This window comes from Pogona vitticeps, chromosome 11 (assembly GCF_051106095.1).
Source record: "Pogona vitticeps strain Pit_001003342236 chromosome 11, PviZW2.1, whole genome shotgun sequence".
NCBI lineage: Eukaryota > Metazoa > Chordata > Lepidosauria > Squamata > Agamidae > Pogona > Pogona vitticeps.
In genome coordinates this window covers 14,891,924-14,912,821 of record NC_135793.1, presented here as the reverse complement: position 1 = coordinate 14,912,821, position 20,898 = coordinate 14,891,924, and the positions used below count along the sequence as shown (strand labels likewise).

The following is a 20,898-nucleotide window of genomic DNA, read 5'->3' as shown; positions in this document are numbered from 1 at the left end:
ACCATTGGATGGTCTGTCTAATGGTTTCCAATGGAGAAAACAAAAAATCATCATAAATTAACGAAGTGTCAGAACAACACCAAAATCAGTTTGCATAGGTTTCAGGAGGTGGGCTAACCATTGCAATCATTTAAAACAGCTTCCAAACATTGTAAGACACTTTTACAGGAGCGAAAAGGGAGATCATTGTGTGAAAATCCCCCATAGGAAACATCGCTGTGTGAGGCGGCAAATTTAACAGAAAAAGGCATCGTTGTGTGAATTCATCGTTGTGTGAGGCACCCGTTGTGCGAGGCACCACTGTACTCTGAATCAAAGTGTGCATTTTCAGTCATCCTGGGGTACATGACTTAATGCATGTACATGTAGCTTCTCTGTGCATTTCTACAATGCATTCTCAAAGAAGATGGGAAAGGATAAACTCCTTTCCTGAGTTGCATTCTTCACAGCTGAAGTGGTCAGTTGTGGCTCTGAAGACGTTTTGTGACTGCAACTCCCAACTCTGCTTTACAACGGAACAGGGTAATGTAATACTTTTTAGGTTATTCTGCAAAACAACGCATCCTGAGCTCAGATTAAACAAGAAGAGACAAAAACATAACAATGTCAAAGCAATAGATTTCTGGGGAATTTTCCTCTCTCTTCTTAGCTGAATTTTCTAGTTCTTCATTATGGGTCTAATTCTGCAACAAACTGCCTCTCTTGGGACTACAGGTTTTTTTTTGGTTTTTTTTTTTAAAAATTTGTACATGAGGATTGACATGTCTGTGTTCACCAAAAAATAGTTAGATGTGTATAGATCTATACTGTACAGGAAACACAGTCAATGCCTAGTTCCTAACAATTCCATGTAATAATGCATTTATTATTCTCCTTCGGTTCTAGGGTCAAAATGTATTCGGACTCGATATAATTGAGACACCTGAGGGGGACAAGTGGCCACAATTAATAGTTCAGCAGATCCTCGATAGAGAGCAGAAGGACACATATGTTATGAAGATTAAAGTGGAAGATGGTGGGAATCCTCCACGATCGAGTACGGCCATCCTCCAAGTGACTGTCACCGATGTGAATGACAACCGGCCAGTGTTCAAGGAGAATGATATTGAAGTCAGTGTTCCTGAAAATGCCCCCGTGGGCACCTCTGTTTCTCAACTTCATGCTACTGATGCTGACCTGGGGTCAAATGCCCAGATCCACTTTTATTTCAGCAGCCAGATATCCAACTTAGCCAAAAGGTTGTTTGCCATTGATAATGCCACTGGTCTCATCACCATCAAGGAGCCACTGGACCGGGAAGAATCCCCAGTACACAAGTTAACAGTCGTGGCCAGTGACGGTAGCTCAACACCCTCAAGGGCAACAGTGACCGTGAATGTCACAGACATCAATGATAACATCCCATCAATAGACACAAGGTACATTATCAATCCAGTGAATGGGACTGTGCTTTTGTCAGAGAAGGCACCACTCAATACTAAAATTGCCCTGATTACAGTAATGGATAAGGATGCTGACCTCAATGGTAAAGTTACCTGCTTCACAGATCATGATGTACCATTCCGGCTAAAGCCTGTGTTTGATAACCAGTTTCTGTTAGAGACTGCCATGTACCTGGACTATGAGGCCACCCGGGAATATGCCATTAAAATAGTAGCTTCTGATTCAGGGAAGCCACCTTTGAACCAGTCTGCAATGCTTCTCATAAAAATTAAGGATGAGAATGACAACGCCCCAGTGTTTACACAGCCTATTATTGGACTTTCTATCCCTGAGAATAATGCCCCAGGCACCCAGCTGACTAAGATAAGTGCTACAGATGCAGACAGTGGCCGCAATGCTGAGATCAGCTACATGTTGGGCTTGGACGCGCCTCCCATTTTCAATCTGGACCGCCGTACGGGAATCCTGACAGCAGTAAGGAAGCTGGACAGGGAGAAACAAGACAGATATTCGTTCACAGTGCTAGCTAAAGACAATGGCATGCCACCCTTGCAGACCAATGCTACTGTGACTGTATCAGTGTTGGACCAGAATGACAACAGCCCAGCTTTCACACACAACGAATATAATTTCTATGTGCCAGAAAACCTACCCATGTATGGCACTGTTGGATTGATCACTGTGACAGATGCAGACTCAGGAGAGAATGCAGCAGTGACATTGTCTATATTAAATGGCAAAGATAATTTCATTATCGATCCACTCACTGGAGTCATAAGACCCAACATTACCTTTGACAGGGAACAGCAAGGATCTTACACTTTCCAAGTGAAGGCTGTAGACGGAGGAAGATTGCAACGTTCATCAACTGCCAAAGTGACAATCAATGTGGTTGATGTAAATGACAACAGGCCTGTATTTGTTATGCCGTCGTCTAACTACTCCTATGAATTGGTTCCTACTTCTACTAGCCCAGGCTCTGTGGTTACAAAGGTGTTTGCTGTTGACAATGATACAGGAATGAATGCAGAGCTTCGCTACAGCATTATAGGTGGCAATTCTAGGGGATTGTTCATGATCGACCAGTTGACAGGCAACATTACGTTGAAAGAGAAAGTTATATCAGCTGATCATGGGTTACACAGACTGGTTATCAAAGTCAATGATTTAGGGCAGCCTGAATCACTCTATACTATAGCATTGATACATTTATTTGTGAATGAAACAATCACCAATGGATCTTATGTCCAAGAGTTAGTGCGGCGAAACATGGAAACACCAGTAGGCCAAAATGTTGGGGATGGTGAGATAACCCCGCAGACCAATGACTATGTGAAGATCATCATTGCCATCATCGCAGGCACCATGACAGTAATATTGGTCATCTTTGTGACTGCTCTGGTGCGATGCCGCCAAACGCCCAGGCACAAGGTTGTCCAGAAAAATAAACAAAGTGGTGAATGGGTCTCTCCAAACCAAGAAAACCGTCAGATCAAGAAGAAGAAGAAGAAGAAAAAGCGTTCCCCAAAAAGCCTTCTTCTGAACTTTGTGACAATTGAAGAATCTAAACCTGATGATCCTGCCCATGAACATATCAATGGTACTTTGGACATTCCTGTAGAGCTAGAGGAACAGACTATGGGGAAATACAACTGGGCCACCACACCAACCACTTTTAAACCCGACAGCCCAGACTTAGCGAAGCACTATAAGTCTGCCTCCCCACAGCCCACTTTTCAAATTAAACCTGAGACCCCAGTGGCACCGAAGAAGCATCATGTCATTCAGGAACTGCCTCTGGATAACACCTTTGTGGTGGGCTGTGACTCACTCTCCAAGTGCTCCTCTAGTAGTTCGGACCCTTACAGTGTCTCCGAATGTAGTTGTCAAGGAGGCTTCAAGACTCCAGGCTCCATCCATACAAGACAGGTAAGGCCAAGTTTCTGCTTGCTTTTTGCCTTCACTTTTATGTGTTTTTTTCCTTCCTTTTTTCCCCCCTGCCTTTAGAATTTTCTTTTAAAGCCACTGAATCTTCATGCTTGGCTGAAGCACCAAGACATAAACAGTTTGTGATTCGTTAATAGGAAAAGAAAGAAAATGAGAATGGAGTGACTCTTGGCTTTCAGGAGATTTTGATTGCTGAACGAGCATATTGGGGGCAATTCTTGTCTGCAGATGGCAGTGTGGCACTTCTTGCTTTGCATAGTCATAGCGCAGATCGCTGCAGAACAAAAGAGAGGTTATGGGTCTGTCCTCCGTAGCTGGTATCTTATGCTCAGGAATCTAAGTAATCTAGGCCAGGTGGAAAGCAATAAAGCTTTGCAGAATCTGATAAGTGGTTCTTAATGCTAATGGAGTCTGGAATTGCAGACTTCATTGGGTCGGCTCTTTACCTCAAGGTCTCTCAAAAGCAAGGAAGTTTCTTCCCCACCCACCCCCCAACTCCCTTTAAGGGACTGAGTACCATTTCCCAGACTAGAAATATGCCCTTCTATCCAGGTTCCTAAAAGCTGGGCGCCTGATGCAATTGACAGGATAAAACAGTAGTGAAGTTAATGGGAGGAAATATCAGAGACACTGCAAATGTTGTGCTGCCTTTGGGAATAAAGGCACTGTACGCTCAGCTTCCAGTGCAACTTTTATATGCAATGGATGAAAATACAGCACTGCATATATTTCTTATATTGGGTAAGGGAGTCACATTCTGCTTTTTAGTTAATAAAAATAGTGTCAGGAAGCACCTTCTATAATTTAAATTGAGATTTGTGGGAGAAGAATCATGCTGTGTTAATAGTTAGATGGCTTTAGCATTAGCAGTCATATTCTTGCTTTTATGGTGATTTCTCTTTTTAAAAAAAGGCTAAACATACAAAATCTTTTTTTATTATTATTTTGAAAGAAGCTAAATGTATCAAGTCCATTTCCACTGAGTTAATAGTTATTTGTTCTTAAAGCTGAACTAAAATGACTAGTCCAAGCTGATAATTAAGTCGACTTACCTCAGTATTGACATCTATCCATTTGGAAATGTAATTAGTAAGGATTCTTAAATTATGACTCACACACCCTACCTTTTTCGGAAGATAGTGTCCCCTTTCTCATCCCTACAACACAATATAAGTAGTAGTCAAAGTCCACATAATATGTAACACAGAGAAATGCTAGACAAAATGTTCTTTTAAGTTGATAACGTATGGTGGCAAATGCTTTAGACAGTTTTGAATGCTGTCTGGATGACTCAGGCTGGTTAAATGTGTCACTGGAGGAGGCTTTGAGCTTATCCAAATGAATGTGAGGTTTCTTCACAGGGAAAAATATGCATTACAGAATTTTGACAGTTGGACGATCCGTACAGCTATTGTCCTTTCTCAGTGCTTTGATTATAAGGAACAACGAACCTGCAATGAGATTGACCCTGTTTCTAAAGACAGTAGCAATGAATTTAAATACTTATTGCAGGTTGAAAGATTATAAGCAAGACCGGGCATCTTAACAAGGCAAAGCACCATATAGAGGGTTTTACACACATGCAGACATGCAAGCGCGCACACACATGCACACACACACACACACACACACACACACACACACACACACAACAGGGCATGTCTTCTGTGCAGAATCAAAATATCAAATGGAGGATTTTATTTTATTTTGATAAGGGTTGCAGTTTACATAATCTGCAAGAAATACACTTTCTGTGCAAAACTCACTTTTTTTCCTTTTGTGGAGCTCAGTGTACAGACTCACACATACACGGACACACTCCCAAAGGTATATTTAGAAAGCACAAAACACTGATTGATTTTGAAGACATAAACCAGTCTGCCCAGCATTTCTGCTTTTACTTATTCACACAATACCATAATTATTTTCCATTTTTCATGTTACTGAAATGCAAAATCTACAGACCAACACATAAATTTACAAACTCCAAACAATTTTCAAATTGTACAAAATCTCCTGGACACACAAAGCTCTTCTTGTCTTAGAATCACAGAATCCTAGAAAAGTGAAGTTGGAAGGGGCCTACGAGGCCATCAGGTCCAACCCTGCTCAGTGCAGGAATACAATCAAAGCATTTCTGCCAGGTGATTACCTAAGTTTTTCTTGAATGCCTCCAGTGTTGGAGCACTCACCAACTCCCGAGATAACTGGTTCCACTGTTGTATCACTCTGACAGTTAGGAAGTTTTTCCTGATATTCAGAACTTCCTAACTGTTGGAGCAGTGAGACAGTGGGACCAGTTACCTCGAGAGGTGGTGAGTGCTCCAACACTGGAGGCATTCAAGAGAAACTTAGATAACCACCTGGCAGATATCCTTTGATTTGTATTCCTGCATCGAGCAAGAGGTTGGACTTGATGGCCTTCCAGCTTCACTATTCTGTGGTTCTATGATTCTGTCTTTGGATAGCAATTCACCTTGGAGAGAAAGACTGATGGGTATTGTAGTCCAAGAGTATCCAACAAAGGTTAATGGCAGTCCAGAATCACCTGGAGAGCAACAGGTTGCCCTCCACTGCTCTGAAGTTCTAATGCTTGCGCTGATGATCATTAGGAAATATTTCTCTTGTTAATTTGTATACATTTTTGTCTAGGGGTTCTTTTTTGTGTGTGTGATTCTTGCCATTTTTTCCCCTATTGCTTTTTCCAGTAAGACCACAATTCGAAGCCACAATTTTTTTTATCTTTATTGCTCAATTTTGTTTCAGTCTTCTGTCGTCCTATATCCCATATCTCCCCTGACTGTTTTGTCTAAGAATTTCTTACAATATGGATCAATATCAGTAGCCCCAAGGCAATACTTAAAGTGAGGGCAATCTTCTGTCTGCTGTCTTGGTGTGAGGGTGGCAGGGGCTGTCTGTAAACAATAAAGAAACACAATGGGAGGTGTCAGAGTGGAGTTTGCCACAGGGGTGGGTCTCTTGGACGCATGACATTTCACAACAGTGTGAAAATCATGTTTGCAAAATCATGAGGTAGGACCTGATGGGATACCAATTGTGTTATGTTGCATAATGTATTTCCTAGGGCATAACATGTGAATGCATATTATGTGTGTTTTAGCCATTTCACCATCATCACCCCTTCCCCATATTCTGTGGAATTGTAGTTTGATAAGTGTTTTGATTATTCTCCATTAAGTACTTTTTCAGAGTACTCTTATTGATTGATTGATCAAAAGATATCATTATCCTTCCCAGGGTTCCATGGGAAAAAGTGCATGCCTATTAAATCACTTCAGGACTGTGGTACTACCTTTTAGCAGGCAGTCTAGAAAGATAACTCATCTATTGGTGGGGGTAGCTAAAACAGCATGATGTAAATATGCCATGCTGTATTTTATTTCCCCTCTTAGGCTTGAATTGTCCTTGCATACAAATTGCTGTTCATATTTTTAATTAAGTGAAGTCTCCCCAAATCCCAACCCCACCTCTGAAAATATTATGCAAAGTAATATTTGGCAGGTAGTGCCAAGGTAGTGTGGGAGATGTGATGCTTAAAGGCAGGGGCTTTTCTCATGCTGTTTCTCTGTTTGCCAGCTCTGAACGTCTTCGCATCAGCTGTTAAGTACTGAAGTCGTACAGAATGATGTTAAGCCAGCAAACATGGAAATATGGGAATAGCACGAGAAAGCCCTTTGTCCTCTCTCCCTGATTGCTGAAGAATTTTATCGTCTGATCTCCAGAGGGGTTTTCGAAGTGGCGCTGAACTGTTCAAGCTGCCCTACTAAAAGGTATTCAGGGCAAGAACATTGAAGAACTGAAAGGAAAGACAAAGAGAGACTTTGGAACGTTGTGCTGTAGATGTTCTATAATGTAGTTTTTACTAAAATAAAACGAAGTGATATTAACCATCACTCGATGTGAATGGTGATAACTTTGAGATAAATCCTTTATTCTCCTTTTTTGCTTGTAGCCATTTTGTCCTTTATGGACTCAATCCTTAATTTATTTATGTTCAGAATATATGTTGTCCCTTCTTCTTTTCTTTTTAAATATGGAAAAACAGGAGCAATAACTTTCATGCATATACACTTTAGAAGACAAAGACAAAATGCTTTATAATTCCTTTACTTCTCATTTTCTAATGTATTCTCATGTGCTCCACGGTGAGCAAATACTATTGTTTATTTTGTAATAACGATATTAAGATCTAGATTTAGCCATAATTTAGGACAGACTCACTGAAATCTATCAGACTTGATATTGTTGTGACTAGCTCCAGTTCTGTTGATTTCTGTGAGTCTCCTTTAGGTATGGTCAAATTGTCATTATGAAAAAATGCTAGATAATAGACAGTACTGATCTGCAGATACCAGTATGGCTTAGTTTTCACACTTTTCAGACCATAAATCCTCCTGGTGTGGTGGGAAAGTGGGTGTTCCGATACCCCATACGTAATGTAAGATGCCAGAAAAAAAATGCATGTAAAGGCCTGTAAGCACAGAGGATTGATTCACATATTTCTCCTCAACCCAGAAAATTAATTGAAAGGGGGCTGTGTGTAGAATGATGCAAAACAGTTTCAAACAAGCCCCTCTGTGGAACACCTCCTTCCTTAGTTATGTTTGTGAGGTAGAGAGAGAGATATTTCTTCTTCTCCATCACAGAAGGAGCATCTCTGGCTCAGTAAGGCTCAGTAAGCCCTAAACATACTGACTGGAAACCATGAGCACTATGGCACATGTTTATTTCCAGGTAGACATAGAAGTGTGCTGAGTGTGTATGCATTGGGTTTGAGAGAGAATCTGGCTCCTATTTCCATGTCTGTCTGTAGGCATTTGTAGCTGTCTCCCTCCCCACATTTTCTTGTAACCTGTTACGTCAGCTTTTCATGGAGATATCATTTTATGTTATGCTGGACATTATTTTTAACATCTACATAGACATGATTTGCATAATATTTTTCCAACATGTATATCAAATGCTAAATCAAAACTTTTAACTATAAGTAGTGCAAATTAAAATACTCCCACCTGGCATTAAATTTGATGCACTTTTTAGACAATATGGAAACATGAATTTGTCTTCTATTAACACAAGATGTGATGTTTTTATCCCCCTCCCCCCTATTTATCTCATATTTAGAATGTATATGTCTATTGCAGTTGCATATGTGTGTCCTGTTATATCATCTTTTGGCAATAATACATGAAGAAATGTACACTTTATAGTATTAGCACTTGGTGCCAGAGATCAATGGGCACAGTCTATGTGGAATTTTAACTGTGGATATCCCATTGAAAAATAGAGCTCCACGGGAGCACAGAATAAATAAATAAATTTCGCCTTTACAGGAGGATGTACTGAACTGTATTCCTACTGGATTGTGTTCAGTACTTTTTGAGAAGAACAGAAGAGTATAAAGAATTTTTTTTTAACATTGTACGAATGCTAATATTAGATTAGGTTGCTGGATGTGGTGGGGAAAAGAGACGCCTCTGTCCCAATCTAACATGCTTAGTGCACTTGGATGAACATGGAATGCCACACAGATAGTGCTTTTGCACATAACAATATATGCACCAAAAAAAAGCTGATGTGAAAGTGGCATGTGCTTCCACTTTTTGTCACATGCTGTCTTCTTCAAAAAGAAATGCATATACTCTGTGCTCATCTAAACCCTGTGTATTCATTTGGAACTCACATGGAAAAAGCAATGTACAACTAAAATTAAATGCAAGTAAGGTTCACATATCTTTTGTAGCACATGGTGCAATTCTGCTGGTCAAATACCTGTAAAACCTATTGATTGAGAAGTTATTGTTAATTACCTGCTTACGTCTTGTCTGTTGAAATCAATTTGACTTAAAGTTTCCAGCATTGACTGGAGGGGGCACATGCTTTTTCCAGTTCTGTTCCTCTAATAAAAGGAACTGGAAAGTCAAGGACATTTCCACATGTCCAATAGAACATCTGATCTGTGCAGGTGTACATGATGGTCTCTGTGTATGTATGGGAAAAAAGATATGATTCTACACAATATGTATAACATTTACTTGAAAAATTAAAAGCTATTGAGAAGCCATCAATGAGGCTAGCAAAATTAGAAATCTCACATGCTCTTGTGTATCTGATGTAACCATCCTATAAGCAGGCTTGCTGTGTAATTCCACTTTCTCACCTGTCAAAACTGCAGATTGTCAACAAGGACTCTTGCTCAAGTTCCTATCACATGTTTGCTGTCTGGCTCTTTTGAAAGGAAATGCTTATTTGGCTCTCTGATCTGTAAAGTGTAATAAATCTGATTTATAATGGTATATTGATGTGTACAATGTTGTACTATGTATTTGCAGATATGGCTGTAGTGGCAAGAGAAGGGGAAGGACAGCTTCCCCTGGCTCCATTGGAAATAATCTTGTTCATTTTTATGAAATGTTATTTTGTTTTTTTCTACTTTGGAATTCAGAATGTAAGACTTCTTGATGGGAATAATATATTTCTCTTAAAAAAGGAAAAACAGCACTTGGTGACAACAACAACAAAAAACCCACACCTGATTTATTTAACCCATTAATTCAAGGCAGCAGTTCACTTTAGGACTTGCATTTTCACAGGATGCTGGATGTGCCATCAGTAAAAGATAGGGACAGACAAAATACGACGCTCCAAATATTGTTCGATTGCATGTCCCTTTATTCCTTGCCACTAGCTATGCTGGCTAGGGCTGACGGCAGAGGGAATTCCAGCGAATTAAAACAATAACTTCATTTCAAATCAACATGCTGATGTTTGATTCATGAAAACTGTACCAAGGCTGAAAATATAAGCATCATATAGCTCACTGTGGTTCCCTAAAGAATTGCAAACTGTACACAATTAGCCTATAAATCAGTAATAGCAACATGTACCTGCTGCTCTAAGGACAGATTTAGATGTATAGATATACTTTGATTTTTTTTGTACCTGCTTGCTTAGCAGGTAGTACCTTTAATCCAGATCTGTGAATTAGCTCTAAACACAGGTTGTTGTATTAGTGATATGAGATCATTGTCAATGTCAATGGCTTATTCACATATGCAAGTAGTATGTTGGCGTTCTGTCCATCAAGTAAATGTTCATATGTGAACATTAGGATTATATCTGAGTTCTCTTAGAACTGATCCAAATGAAGAAGATAAACACACCAATAACTGTGTTTACATGTGCACAGATCTCCTTAATTTACACCCAAATAGTGCACTGTTGCTTCGGAACATATGATACCAGCTTGATTGGAGCTCTTCAGAGACATGAACCACCAGCTACCTGTAGATCTCCTGTTATTCAGTTCTGCCAAACATAATCTCAAAAACAGAATTATTGCTCACCTGCATATGAAATGAGCTCATAGTGGAGGTAAAAATGGCATCTAATCTGCAATTTGAGAAAGCTAGCTGTATGCTCTCTGTGGGGATATTGTATTGTTGAACTATACAGAAACTCTCTTATGCCAAGATTTCATTAATGCAGGGACTACCAATATATTCTGTGGAGCTTTGTCCAAACCTAATGGCATGATACCATACATGTCTATCTAGAAGTCACAGCTCTGCTTTATCTCCCAACTTCTTCAGTTAGTACATATACATTCTTACAACAACACTCTGTCCATCTGTTTCCTGCTCATATATACATGGATTTCCCAAACACTGTTCCCTTACATTTTATTTATCCACATTTAAAAATAAATTATGGTTAGAACTGGGCTTTATAACTCTTGGAATAATCTGCATGCTTAATTTGCGGTATTTTATGAGGAAGATGGACTCCACCACCACAAGACTGCAAAATGCATACTTATTTCTTCCTCTCCCTGTCACTCACTCTCCTATGGACACACACACAAATACATTTAAGCCATTACACAATATAGGCCTACACAGGTTTGCGTTTTGATTGCAGACCCAAATATTTGAGTGTTAAATGGAAAACCCTTTACATGCACCGACACAATCCCTGCCCTTACCAATGTCTTCCCAGAAACTGGAAGGTTCTAATGGCGATACACTTTCTTGATTGCAGTGCAGTGTACCTGCCACATTTGGGGCTGTAATTAATTGATTAATTAATTAATTAATTGGATTTTTGCCCCGCCCCTCTAGACCATGTCTACTCGGGACGGCTTACATAGATAAAACAGAACAATATAAAATATATAAAATTATAAAATTACAATTACAATTGAACAATTAATTTGAAGAAGATTACCAAACTTGTTCAGTTTGTCAGAGCTGGACAGGGGCTGTTTCTCAAACTGAGCTCCAAGACTCAGTCCTGGGCCCGATGCCCTTCAATATTTTTATTAATGACTTGGATGAGGGAGTGCTGGGAATGCTGGTTAAATTTGCAGATGATAACAAATTGGGTGGAATAGCTAATACCCTAGAACAGGGGTCCCCAACCCCTGGTCCATGGCCCGGTGCTGGTCCATGCACTGCACCGAACCAGGCCACGGAGACAGATTTCCCACCCACCCCTGCAGACACTCCTGCTCCCCCACAGAGCCCCTTCACCCATGCGTGCAAGTGTGCATGCACGAGTGCCCCACCCCTTCACAAGTGCCCCCGAGGGCCCCCTTCACCCATGTGTGTGAGTGTGTACACACTGTCATGAGCACCCCCTGCTCCTTCACACATGCATGCAAGTGTGCACACACCTGTGCAAGTGAGCGTCCATTCCTTCGCACATGTGCACGAGTGTGGGGGGATGCCTCGCCTTCCCCAACCAGTCCATGGAGTTTAAAAGGTCGGAGAATACTGTCCTAGAAGACAGAAACAAAATTCAAAATGACCTTGGTAGGATGGAACACTGGGCCAAAAACAGCAGAATGAAATTCAACAGTGATAAGTGCAAAGCATTGCACCTTGGAAAAAGAAACCAATTACACAGTTACAAGAGGGGGGATACCTGGCTCAGAAAAACTACGAGTGAGAAGGATCTTGCAGTTGTCATAGATCACAAGCTAGATATGAGCCAACAGTGTGATGTGGCTACAAAAAAGGCAAATGCTATTTTAGATTGCATTAATAGAAGTTTAGTTTCCAAATCCCGAGAGATGCTAGTCCCCCTCTATTCCACCCTGGTTAAGCCTCACCTTGAGTATTGTGTCCAGTTCTGGACACCACACTTCAAGAAGGATGCAAACAAATGGGAACAAGTTCAGAGGAGGGCGACAAGGATGATCAGAGGGCTGGAAACCAAGCCTTATGAGGAAAGACTGAAAGAATCGGCCATGTTTAGCCTTCAGAAAAGAAAACTGAGGGGTGATATGATAACACTTTCCAAATATTTGAAAGGCTGTCGTTCACAGGAGGGGCAAGATCTGTTCTCAATCATGCCAGAGTCCAGGACGCACAACAATGGGCTCAAGTTAAAGGAAGCCAGATTTCAGTTGAATATCAGGAAAAACCTCCTAACTGTTAGAGAAGTACGGCAGTGGAACCAGTTACCTCGGGAGTTGGTGAGTGCTCCAACACTGGAGGCATTCAAGAAAAAGTTACATAATCACCTGGCAGATATGCTTTGATTGTATTGCTGCATTGAGCCGGGGGTTGGACTTGATGGCCTCGTAGGCCCCTTCCAGGTTCACTTTTCTATGCTTTCTATGATTTAAATTATGAAGAATGGACAGAAAGAGAACATACTGAACTGGCAGGATGAACCAGCAGGGAACTCTCAAGAGCTAGAACCTCAAGCTTGAGCAGTTGAATAAGCAGTTGCATTAGCAATTGTCAGACAAACATTGCATTTTGGAACAGATTGAGGAACTGCATCACATTCTTACAGATCACCACACCAGGATCTTCATCATGCATTCATGCTGTCCTCCTCCCACTCAGCCCCCACATGTTCACTATAGCAACTTTTAAAACTTGACTCTCCTCTTTCACTGTCAGGTACATTTCACTTTTTGAAGGAAGGACAATAAATAGGGCAGCCTTTCATATTGTCACTGTAAGTGGTATGCAAGTCAAGTGAAATTAACTTTAACTTTCCACACAAACCCTTTGTATTGTTAAAACTGCAACAGAACTATCTACTGAATTTTAACATTCATATTTCCTGATTATTTCCTTTTTTCTTTTATTTTTTGTAGTAAGGAATGATGCCTTCAAGTTATCTTCTATTTCTGGCTTTCTTGCAAGTCTGATTTGACCTCTCTCAGGCCACTTCTCTCTCAGAATTAGAACTCTTTCTACATACTGGGACTTTCTACTCTCTCAGTTATAAAATCTGCATAATTAAGGGTTCAAAAAGAAAAATACCCGTTCTTAATTCCTTTCAAATGACAACCATCTTTTCCATGTTTTAAATACTTCTTGCAAGTTATGCACCTTTTATCATCATCATCATTATCATCTACCATCACCATAATTGTTGGCATATTTTCATACTTTTTATAGGGAAGTCATGCTAAAATCAGAATATGACACAGAAACATTTGCAGACAATACAAATATCGCTAGCCCTGCAAACTCATTACACATTGGAGCAACATTTGTGGACCAAAGGACATTGTTTACCCAGCACCTCCTGTTAAAAAAATTGTACACTTGACAAAAGAACTAACATTTAAAACAATACTACATTTAAAGTAAGTAAACCAGTATAAGCCATTTAAAGCAAGGAATTCCATATCGTCTCAGAAATACAGTGATGCCTCGCTTGACAATGTTAATTCGTTCCAGCGAAATCTCTGTAGAGCGAAAATGTCATCAAACGAAATAAAAAACCCATTGAAACGTATTGAAAACCATTCAGTGCATTCCAATGGGCTGAATACCTGTTCGTCCAGCGAAGATCCTCCATACGTCAGCCATTTTTGGTGCCTGTAAAGCGAGGAATCCATCCTAGAAAACAGCGGGGGGCCATTTTGAAACATGACAATCAGCTGTTTGCTGATTGCCGTAAAGCGACAATCAGTTCCTGAAGCAGGGAACCGATCATCGCACAGGAAAAAGAAAACATTTAAAACAATGTTTTGCGACCACAAAAGTGATCACAAAAACTTCAACGTAAAGCGGATTCGTCGTAGAGCAGGGTAATCGTCCAGCAGGGCATGACTGTAAGTCCCCATTGGGTTCAATAGGATTTCCTCCCAGGTAAGTGTATATAGATAATTCCCTAGCATCACTGAAGGTAGCCTGGAAGTGGAAACTAGAGAAAATTCTTTGAAGTAGCATAATCTGTTTCTACTAAACTGAAATGAACCTTGAAAAGGTAGAAGCAGGTAGACAAACAGTGACGCCATTCTTTTGTGTCTCCAGTTCATTTAACTGCAACACTAGCATCCATGTTTGCTGAGAATAACGAGGAATTTCTTGGAGTTCCTAATACAATTCACACATTGGCCAGAGTAATCTTCTGTGAAAAAGTGTCTCTACTGTACTTGTGCAAAAATTTCAGAGTTCACACAGTTGTGTGAATTGAATGAACAGCGCTGTTGCTCAAAACTAGGATGATAATTTGTTTCAGATTTTGAACATGGGGTGAGTTCTTTTTATCTTTCTTCATAATCACCCCAGTCCTCCTGTTTGTGTGCATCTGCACTTTGCTTCTCAATGGAAAAAAACACTACGTATATTTTGGGTAAATTATAGAGACCTTGGGTTGAAGGGAAAAGAGGCACTTGTCTTACTCTTGGCTGGAGGTCAGGAGTCTTGAGGGCCTTTGAAATTCTTCATCAAGGTGTCTTGACATGTCCGAACAGCCTGAACTGAAGAGAACAAGGGAATTTAGCAGGTATTCTTTCCCTCCCTATGATGGATGGTGTCTAATATATATTTTTTCCTGTATATGCTCTAGCATCTATCACAATGTCAGCATTTAGGCAAACACAGTATCAACAGTGGATTTTTTTCCTTTAATGACTCCTTTCTCTCTGTTTTTGTCACTGATTTCTTTGTAATAATTTTGTCTTCCCAAGAGCATACATCAAACCCAGCAGCCCACTCCTCCTCAAACTGTATTAAGTTACAGCATCACTGAGGTAGTGGAAAGATATAAAGGTTAAAGAAAATATAGATTTTTAGATCATGTAAATATAAGCTAGAGCATGTGGCACTGGAATATTGTACCTTTTATCTTCTTAGAGTTAAATGCACTTGTATGAATAAATGCAGGTAAAGGAAGCCAACTTTTATTATGTTTGCATAAACCTCTGATCCAGCACACCACTGCAGGAAATCACATTTGATTCTGTCACGAACAAATGAACAGTTGGGTTCTAGACAGTATATTTAAGGGTAGAAGTTGACTTGTTAGCTGGATGATGGATATGAGGTTGGATGCTAAGGCCTGAATCCTTTCCAAGTTACCTCAAGTTTTCTCCTGATACTTTCTCTGTACTATTGGAATTTTTATCTCACAGAGGGACTGGCACCATCATAGCTATGTTTGAATATGCCTTCTTGCTGCAAACATCTAAGCAATGACCCAACTGTATTCGCGAAGGACCCAACTCTTTTCTGCCTTCAGATTACATAGGGCAACATTCAAAATTGGTTTGACTGGCTCTGATCCAGTGCCAGCGAGTGTAAGCAGCTTATCCAGACCCATTCATGTTGACTAGGTAGAGATTTATTTCCCTTGAGCAAGGTGTCAGGCAGTCACAGAACAGCTTGACTCCTACTTCTGAATGAGATGAAATAAACACTATATTGGGTGGAGGGAGGAGAGCATCAGTATCAAAGAGTCATCAATGGAGAAACAATGCTAAAAACAATCAGAGGTTTATGCAACTAAAACAAGATGTCCTTCCCCAAAATATATACAATGTCTCTTCCAACTTCCTTTTAGCTAAAATGAATATGGAGGCGTGGCTGATATGCAAACCTTGTAGTAACTCCTAGTTCTGGGCCTGCTGTTGGTGAAGTTATATTTGTAGCACAATAGTGAGTACCAATTTTGACTCCTGGGGAAATTTGTACCATTTCCCACTCACTCCTCCCTGAGGCATAGGTATGATCCCCATCCCACAAGAAAATGGAGGAATAAAAAGGTTGTCCATGCACACACACCTACAGAATAAAATGCATGCTTTAAAGAAAAGGAAAATGAATATTCACCAGCAGATTTACCTCTAGATTTCAGCACTGTCTAAAATTCTAGCACCCTGGGACAAAGCCCTCCTTGCCCTGAACGAGTTACAGCCCTACATTGCAGATGGAAGAAAGAAGACTGGAGGAATGGATTTCATTTGGGATTCATTTAGTTATACAGAACTGCAAAGGGGGGATTTTCATCAATCTACTACCTAAGCCAGGACATCAGCTTGTTTCATGCCCCCCTCCCCCCAGTTAGGTTGCCTAATGACTCTGGATCACCTGGATATCACCACTCTCAATGTAAAGAAATCTGCCCCATCACCACCAACAATGCATCACAGCTTTTGAGGAGGTGATAAAAATATGTTCCAGAAATGCTCCACCTCGTTCTGCCACCAGGTCCCAGAGCCCCGTCCTGCAGTCCTTGGAAATTGCATGTCAAAGTTGCATAGGTGAACTTAACAATCTTACCCCTTGATAGAATACCTGCATTGGAGACCAAATGTAACTATACTGACATGAAGCCAACGTTAGGAGAATGCTAAATGATGAACCCAAATGGAGAAATGAACCTATAAATTTGAGGACCCATTAACAAATATGACCAAATACATTCACAATGCAGACACACAATAAAACACAAACCTTTTCATCTCCCCCAGTTCAGTTTGGAGTAGGTGAAAATATGTTCACTATAAAGCGCAATACGGCAAAAAAAAAATCAGCTTGGTTCCAGAATGACCAGCTATCCCTATACTAAATTTGGGGGAGGGTGCCAGTATTTCAAATGAGGACAGAGACATGACAGAGGGGCTGTATCTATACTAACTCCACTTCCAGTATACAAAGCACAATAGAGTGACAGGTCACCACAGTCTCCCCAGTGCTCTTGGCGGTGCTTTGTAAGAGCTTATAGCTCAGCCATCCATCCTATGAGGAGATATGATTTGGGTTTAACAACACTGACACTATAATGATCTTCTCTCTCCATGGCTACTTCGATTGTATGCCTCCAATCCATGCCCTAGATCCCAGGACTTGTCTATTAAAAATAATACAACACTGAGCAGCACAATGACTAGTATCCCGTGCAATGTTTACATATTTATTGAGTTTCATCTGTAGAGGATGCTGCAGTGATAAGATGAGGTGCCAGTTGCACATGACCAGGGGGCACACATCTGGCACCTCATCAGAGTAGCTGGAGTTCTGCATGTGCAACTACTGAATAGGATAATGACCAATATATCTGAATACTGCTGGCAGGAAGATTGCTTTCAGTATCTACAAAAGAAGCAACTTTACACCAGATCAGACCATTGGTTCTGAAAGAAGTTCCCTATCCTTGCCCTATAAGGGACGTGGTGGCGCTGCGGGTTAAACTGCAGAAGCCTTTGTGCTGCAGCAGTTGTAAGATTGAATCCATGCGACGGAGTGAGCTCCCATCACTTGTCCCAGCTCTTGCCAACCTAGCAGTTCAAAAGCATGTAATAATTGTGAGTAGATAAATAGGTACCACCTCTGGGGGAAAGTAACGGCGTTATGTGTCTAGTTGCACTGGCCACGTGACCACAGAAACTGTCTACAGACAAACGCTGGCTCTACGGCTTGGAAACGGGGATGAGCACCGCGCCCTAGAGTCAGACACGACTGGACTAAATGTCAAGGAGAACCTTTACCTTTAACTTTTATCCTTGCCCTATAGATATTTGACAGGTGATTAATCATAAGAATGTGTTTCAGAGTGGAAATTCTGTGACCAGACTATAGAGAGTGAAACAGATGCTGAAATCTTGTTGCACAGTTAAGCAAATCACATAACTTTTGGAAGTATATTGCTGTAAATTCGTAGGAATTATCTGTTGCATATTGAGTTGTGCAGCTCAGTATACAAAAGACAATGTCTTCTGAGATTTCTTAACTTGCAGCAATTTGTTTCCAAAAGTTAATTTGTGTAATTTCACAAGATTTCAGGCCATGTTTCTCAAAACTCACTGTGGTGAGTGCCCTAAATCTAGAATCCCATTTTCTGAACATTCCTGAATAGAGCACAGTCATTTCTTGACATTGTTTCAGAATCTGAGGATGAAGGAGAAACAATGGAGTCTCGATTTGCATGCGGCTCCACTTACAAACTCTTCGACCTATGGACTTCTCTGGCTGCAAAGTTTCACTTCGATTTGCGGTCGGAGAATCAACCTACAGACCAGAAGGGGGAGACGGGCAAAGCGCCAAATTCAAATTTGGCACTTTCCCCGCCTCCCCCTTCCAGTCTGTTGGCTGCAGGTCGTGCCCACTGTCAGCTTTGAGCTTTCTAAGCCCTGAAAGCCCAAAGCTGACAGCGGGCGCAGAGCGGCTTTTGGCTTTCTAGCTTCCAAAGCTGCAAGCCAAAAGCTGTTCTGTGCCTGCTGTCAGCTTTCGGGGCTTAGAAAGCTGGACCCACTGGCCTCTTGCCTCCTCTGGGCACCTCCTCTGTATTTTGCATCTGGGCACCGGGGACAGGAGGGATGAGGCCAGTGGGTCCATCTTTCTAAGGCCCAAAAGCTGACAGCGGGCGCAGAACGACTTTTGGCTTGCAGCTTTGGAAGCCGGAATGTCAGAGAAGTGCCATGATGTTCCATGTATGTCTTGCAGGAAATGCTAAAAATGTGTAATTTAGAAATGGGAGAGGCAGACGATGCAGTCTTTCGTGGGGCAGAAAGAGAAATAAGCAAGTATTGTCTTCTCTCATCCATCATTCTTAGAGACTGTAGTAAAAGCTCCGGGCAGTTACTCTTGCACTTAGTAGACAGAGTAGTGGAAGTTCTTCAGTTCTGAAAATATTTTTTGCCAATGGTTGTTATTTTAATTTTGAGAGGCCTTACTCCATTGAGAGAAACAAAGGGACAGGTTGCTTTTTAAAAATTAATGTTTGCAGAATAACACCAGACCAATGATGGAGTTATTTCTTGGAGCTCTGTGGTTTCCTGAACACATACAAAGTTTGTGCTTGACGATTTTATTTTGTTTGGGTTTTGTTTTGATTTTAAATAGAGGCAACAATTTCACATCCAGAAAATAATTTATTATAGTTATGGTTATGTAATTCCTGATTATGATAGTTCAAGTGCCTGGAAAAGTACTTTAGTGTTTAGTGTTTAGATTTTTAAAAATCACTCTTTACTTTTTCACTATTAAGAACTGGCCAAAATCTTATTGTATAGTTACTTCTGCAAACATCAAAACTCACAACAGCTTCTTGCTGGCAATTAACAAATCTCTGCTTGGATTTTGGTGTCTCTAGGTGCCTGGGAGGGACTTTCCTGGGGGGCCCTTCTTGTGGGTGTGTAACTTGTATATCCAAATTCCAAACGTCATCAAATGTGCAGTGCTTGTAGAGGAGAGTTAGGGGAGATTTTTCTGTGAATTTGGTGTCTCTAGCTGCTTGGGGGATGTTTTATAGGGTTTCAAATTTTAAAAAAAAACAAATTGACGAATCAATTCATCCGAAATAATTATAAATTCATAATTCATGATTTGTCGACCTTGAATCACAAATCAAAATGAATCATCATTTTTCTCATTCATGCCCATCTCTATTTAGGAGTTATTGTTAATGTGCAGAGAGATTGGTGAAGATGCCCTCCAGCACCGTCATGTCCACTCCTGACTCATTGTGTTGCCAGGGGAAGTATGGAAAGGAGTTGTAACTGTGTTCAAAAGAACATGAGTACAGAGCTCAATGCATGTGGAACCTCAGCTTTTCTAGCGTTCCCAGTGGTGTGTACCCCTGAATGTACATTCAGCCAAAGGCAGTTACAGCTCTTTTTTGGAGCTTCCAAGCAGACTGGGGAAATGAAGAGCAGAGAAGCAGAACAGCTCCTTCAACTCAAACAAATACAGTACAGTACATGAATTTATCAATAAAATGTGGGCATCCTGGTGGTAATTTTTTTCTGCAGTTGCCTCAGAACATTTCAGTGAATGAAGGGCAGGTGATCAACATTTTGATCTTCATTGTAGATCAACTGCTTACACCATTATGATCAGCTGGATTACTTTAAAATGTTTCCCTTGTTAACAAGGAATCTTTCAATCAGCCATCAGCCAACACTTTCCTAAGCAGCATTGTGTCCGTTGGAACCCCTGTTGAGTACTGCACACAAAGTTTCAACTCAGATTTCTGCTGTGTATTTCAGATAATGCACCTGTACAATTTACTTTCCATAGATATGACTATAATATTTAAATCCTTCCACTGGATGTGGGACGTGTGGCTGCAACAATTCATGGTATTTGAAACAGGAGCTGGGGGCGGGTACTGCTGTTATGACATCCTAAATATGTTATCAGAGAATATTGTTCTTGGTAAAGACACACATTTAATTCTATGCATGTGAATATGCACACATCCTGTTCATGCCTGAAGTCAGTGTGCATGTAT

At 40.6% G+C, this 20,898-nt stretch overlaps 1 protein-coding gene across 5 annotated transcripts in view; it reads left to right on the top strand.

The window, feature by feature from the left end:
- The window catches only part of LOC110082622 (protocadherin-11 X-linked), a 986,147-nt gene that overhangs the window by 201,691 nt on the left and 763,558 nt on the right, over positions 1-20,898 (top strand). For 4 of the 5 annotated variants that reach the window (XM_020800277.3, XM_078380635.1, XM_078380634.1 and 1 more), the window contains one exon: positions 886-3,372. In XM_020800277.3, the coding sequence (XP_020655936.1) occupies positions 886-3,372 (2,487 nt within the window). Of the gene's footprint in view, positions 1-885; positions 3,373-6,987; positions 9,708-20,898 lie in introns of those variants that run through there. The other variant, XM_020800279.3, reaches the window with a different exon arrangement.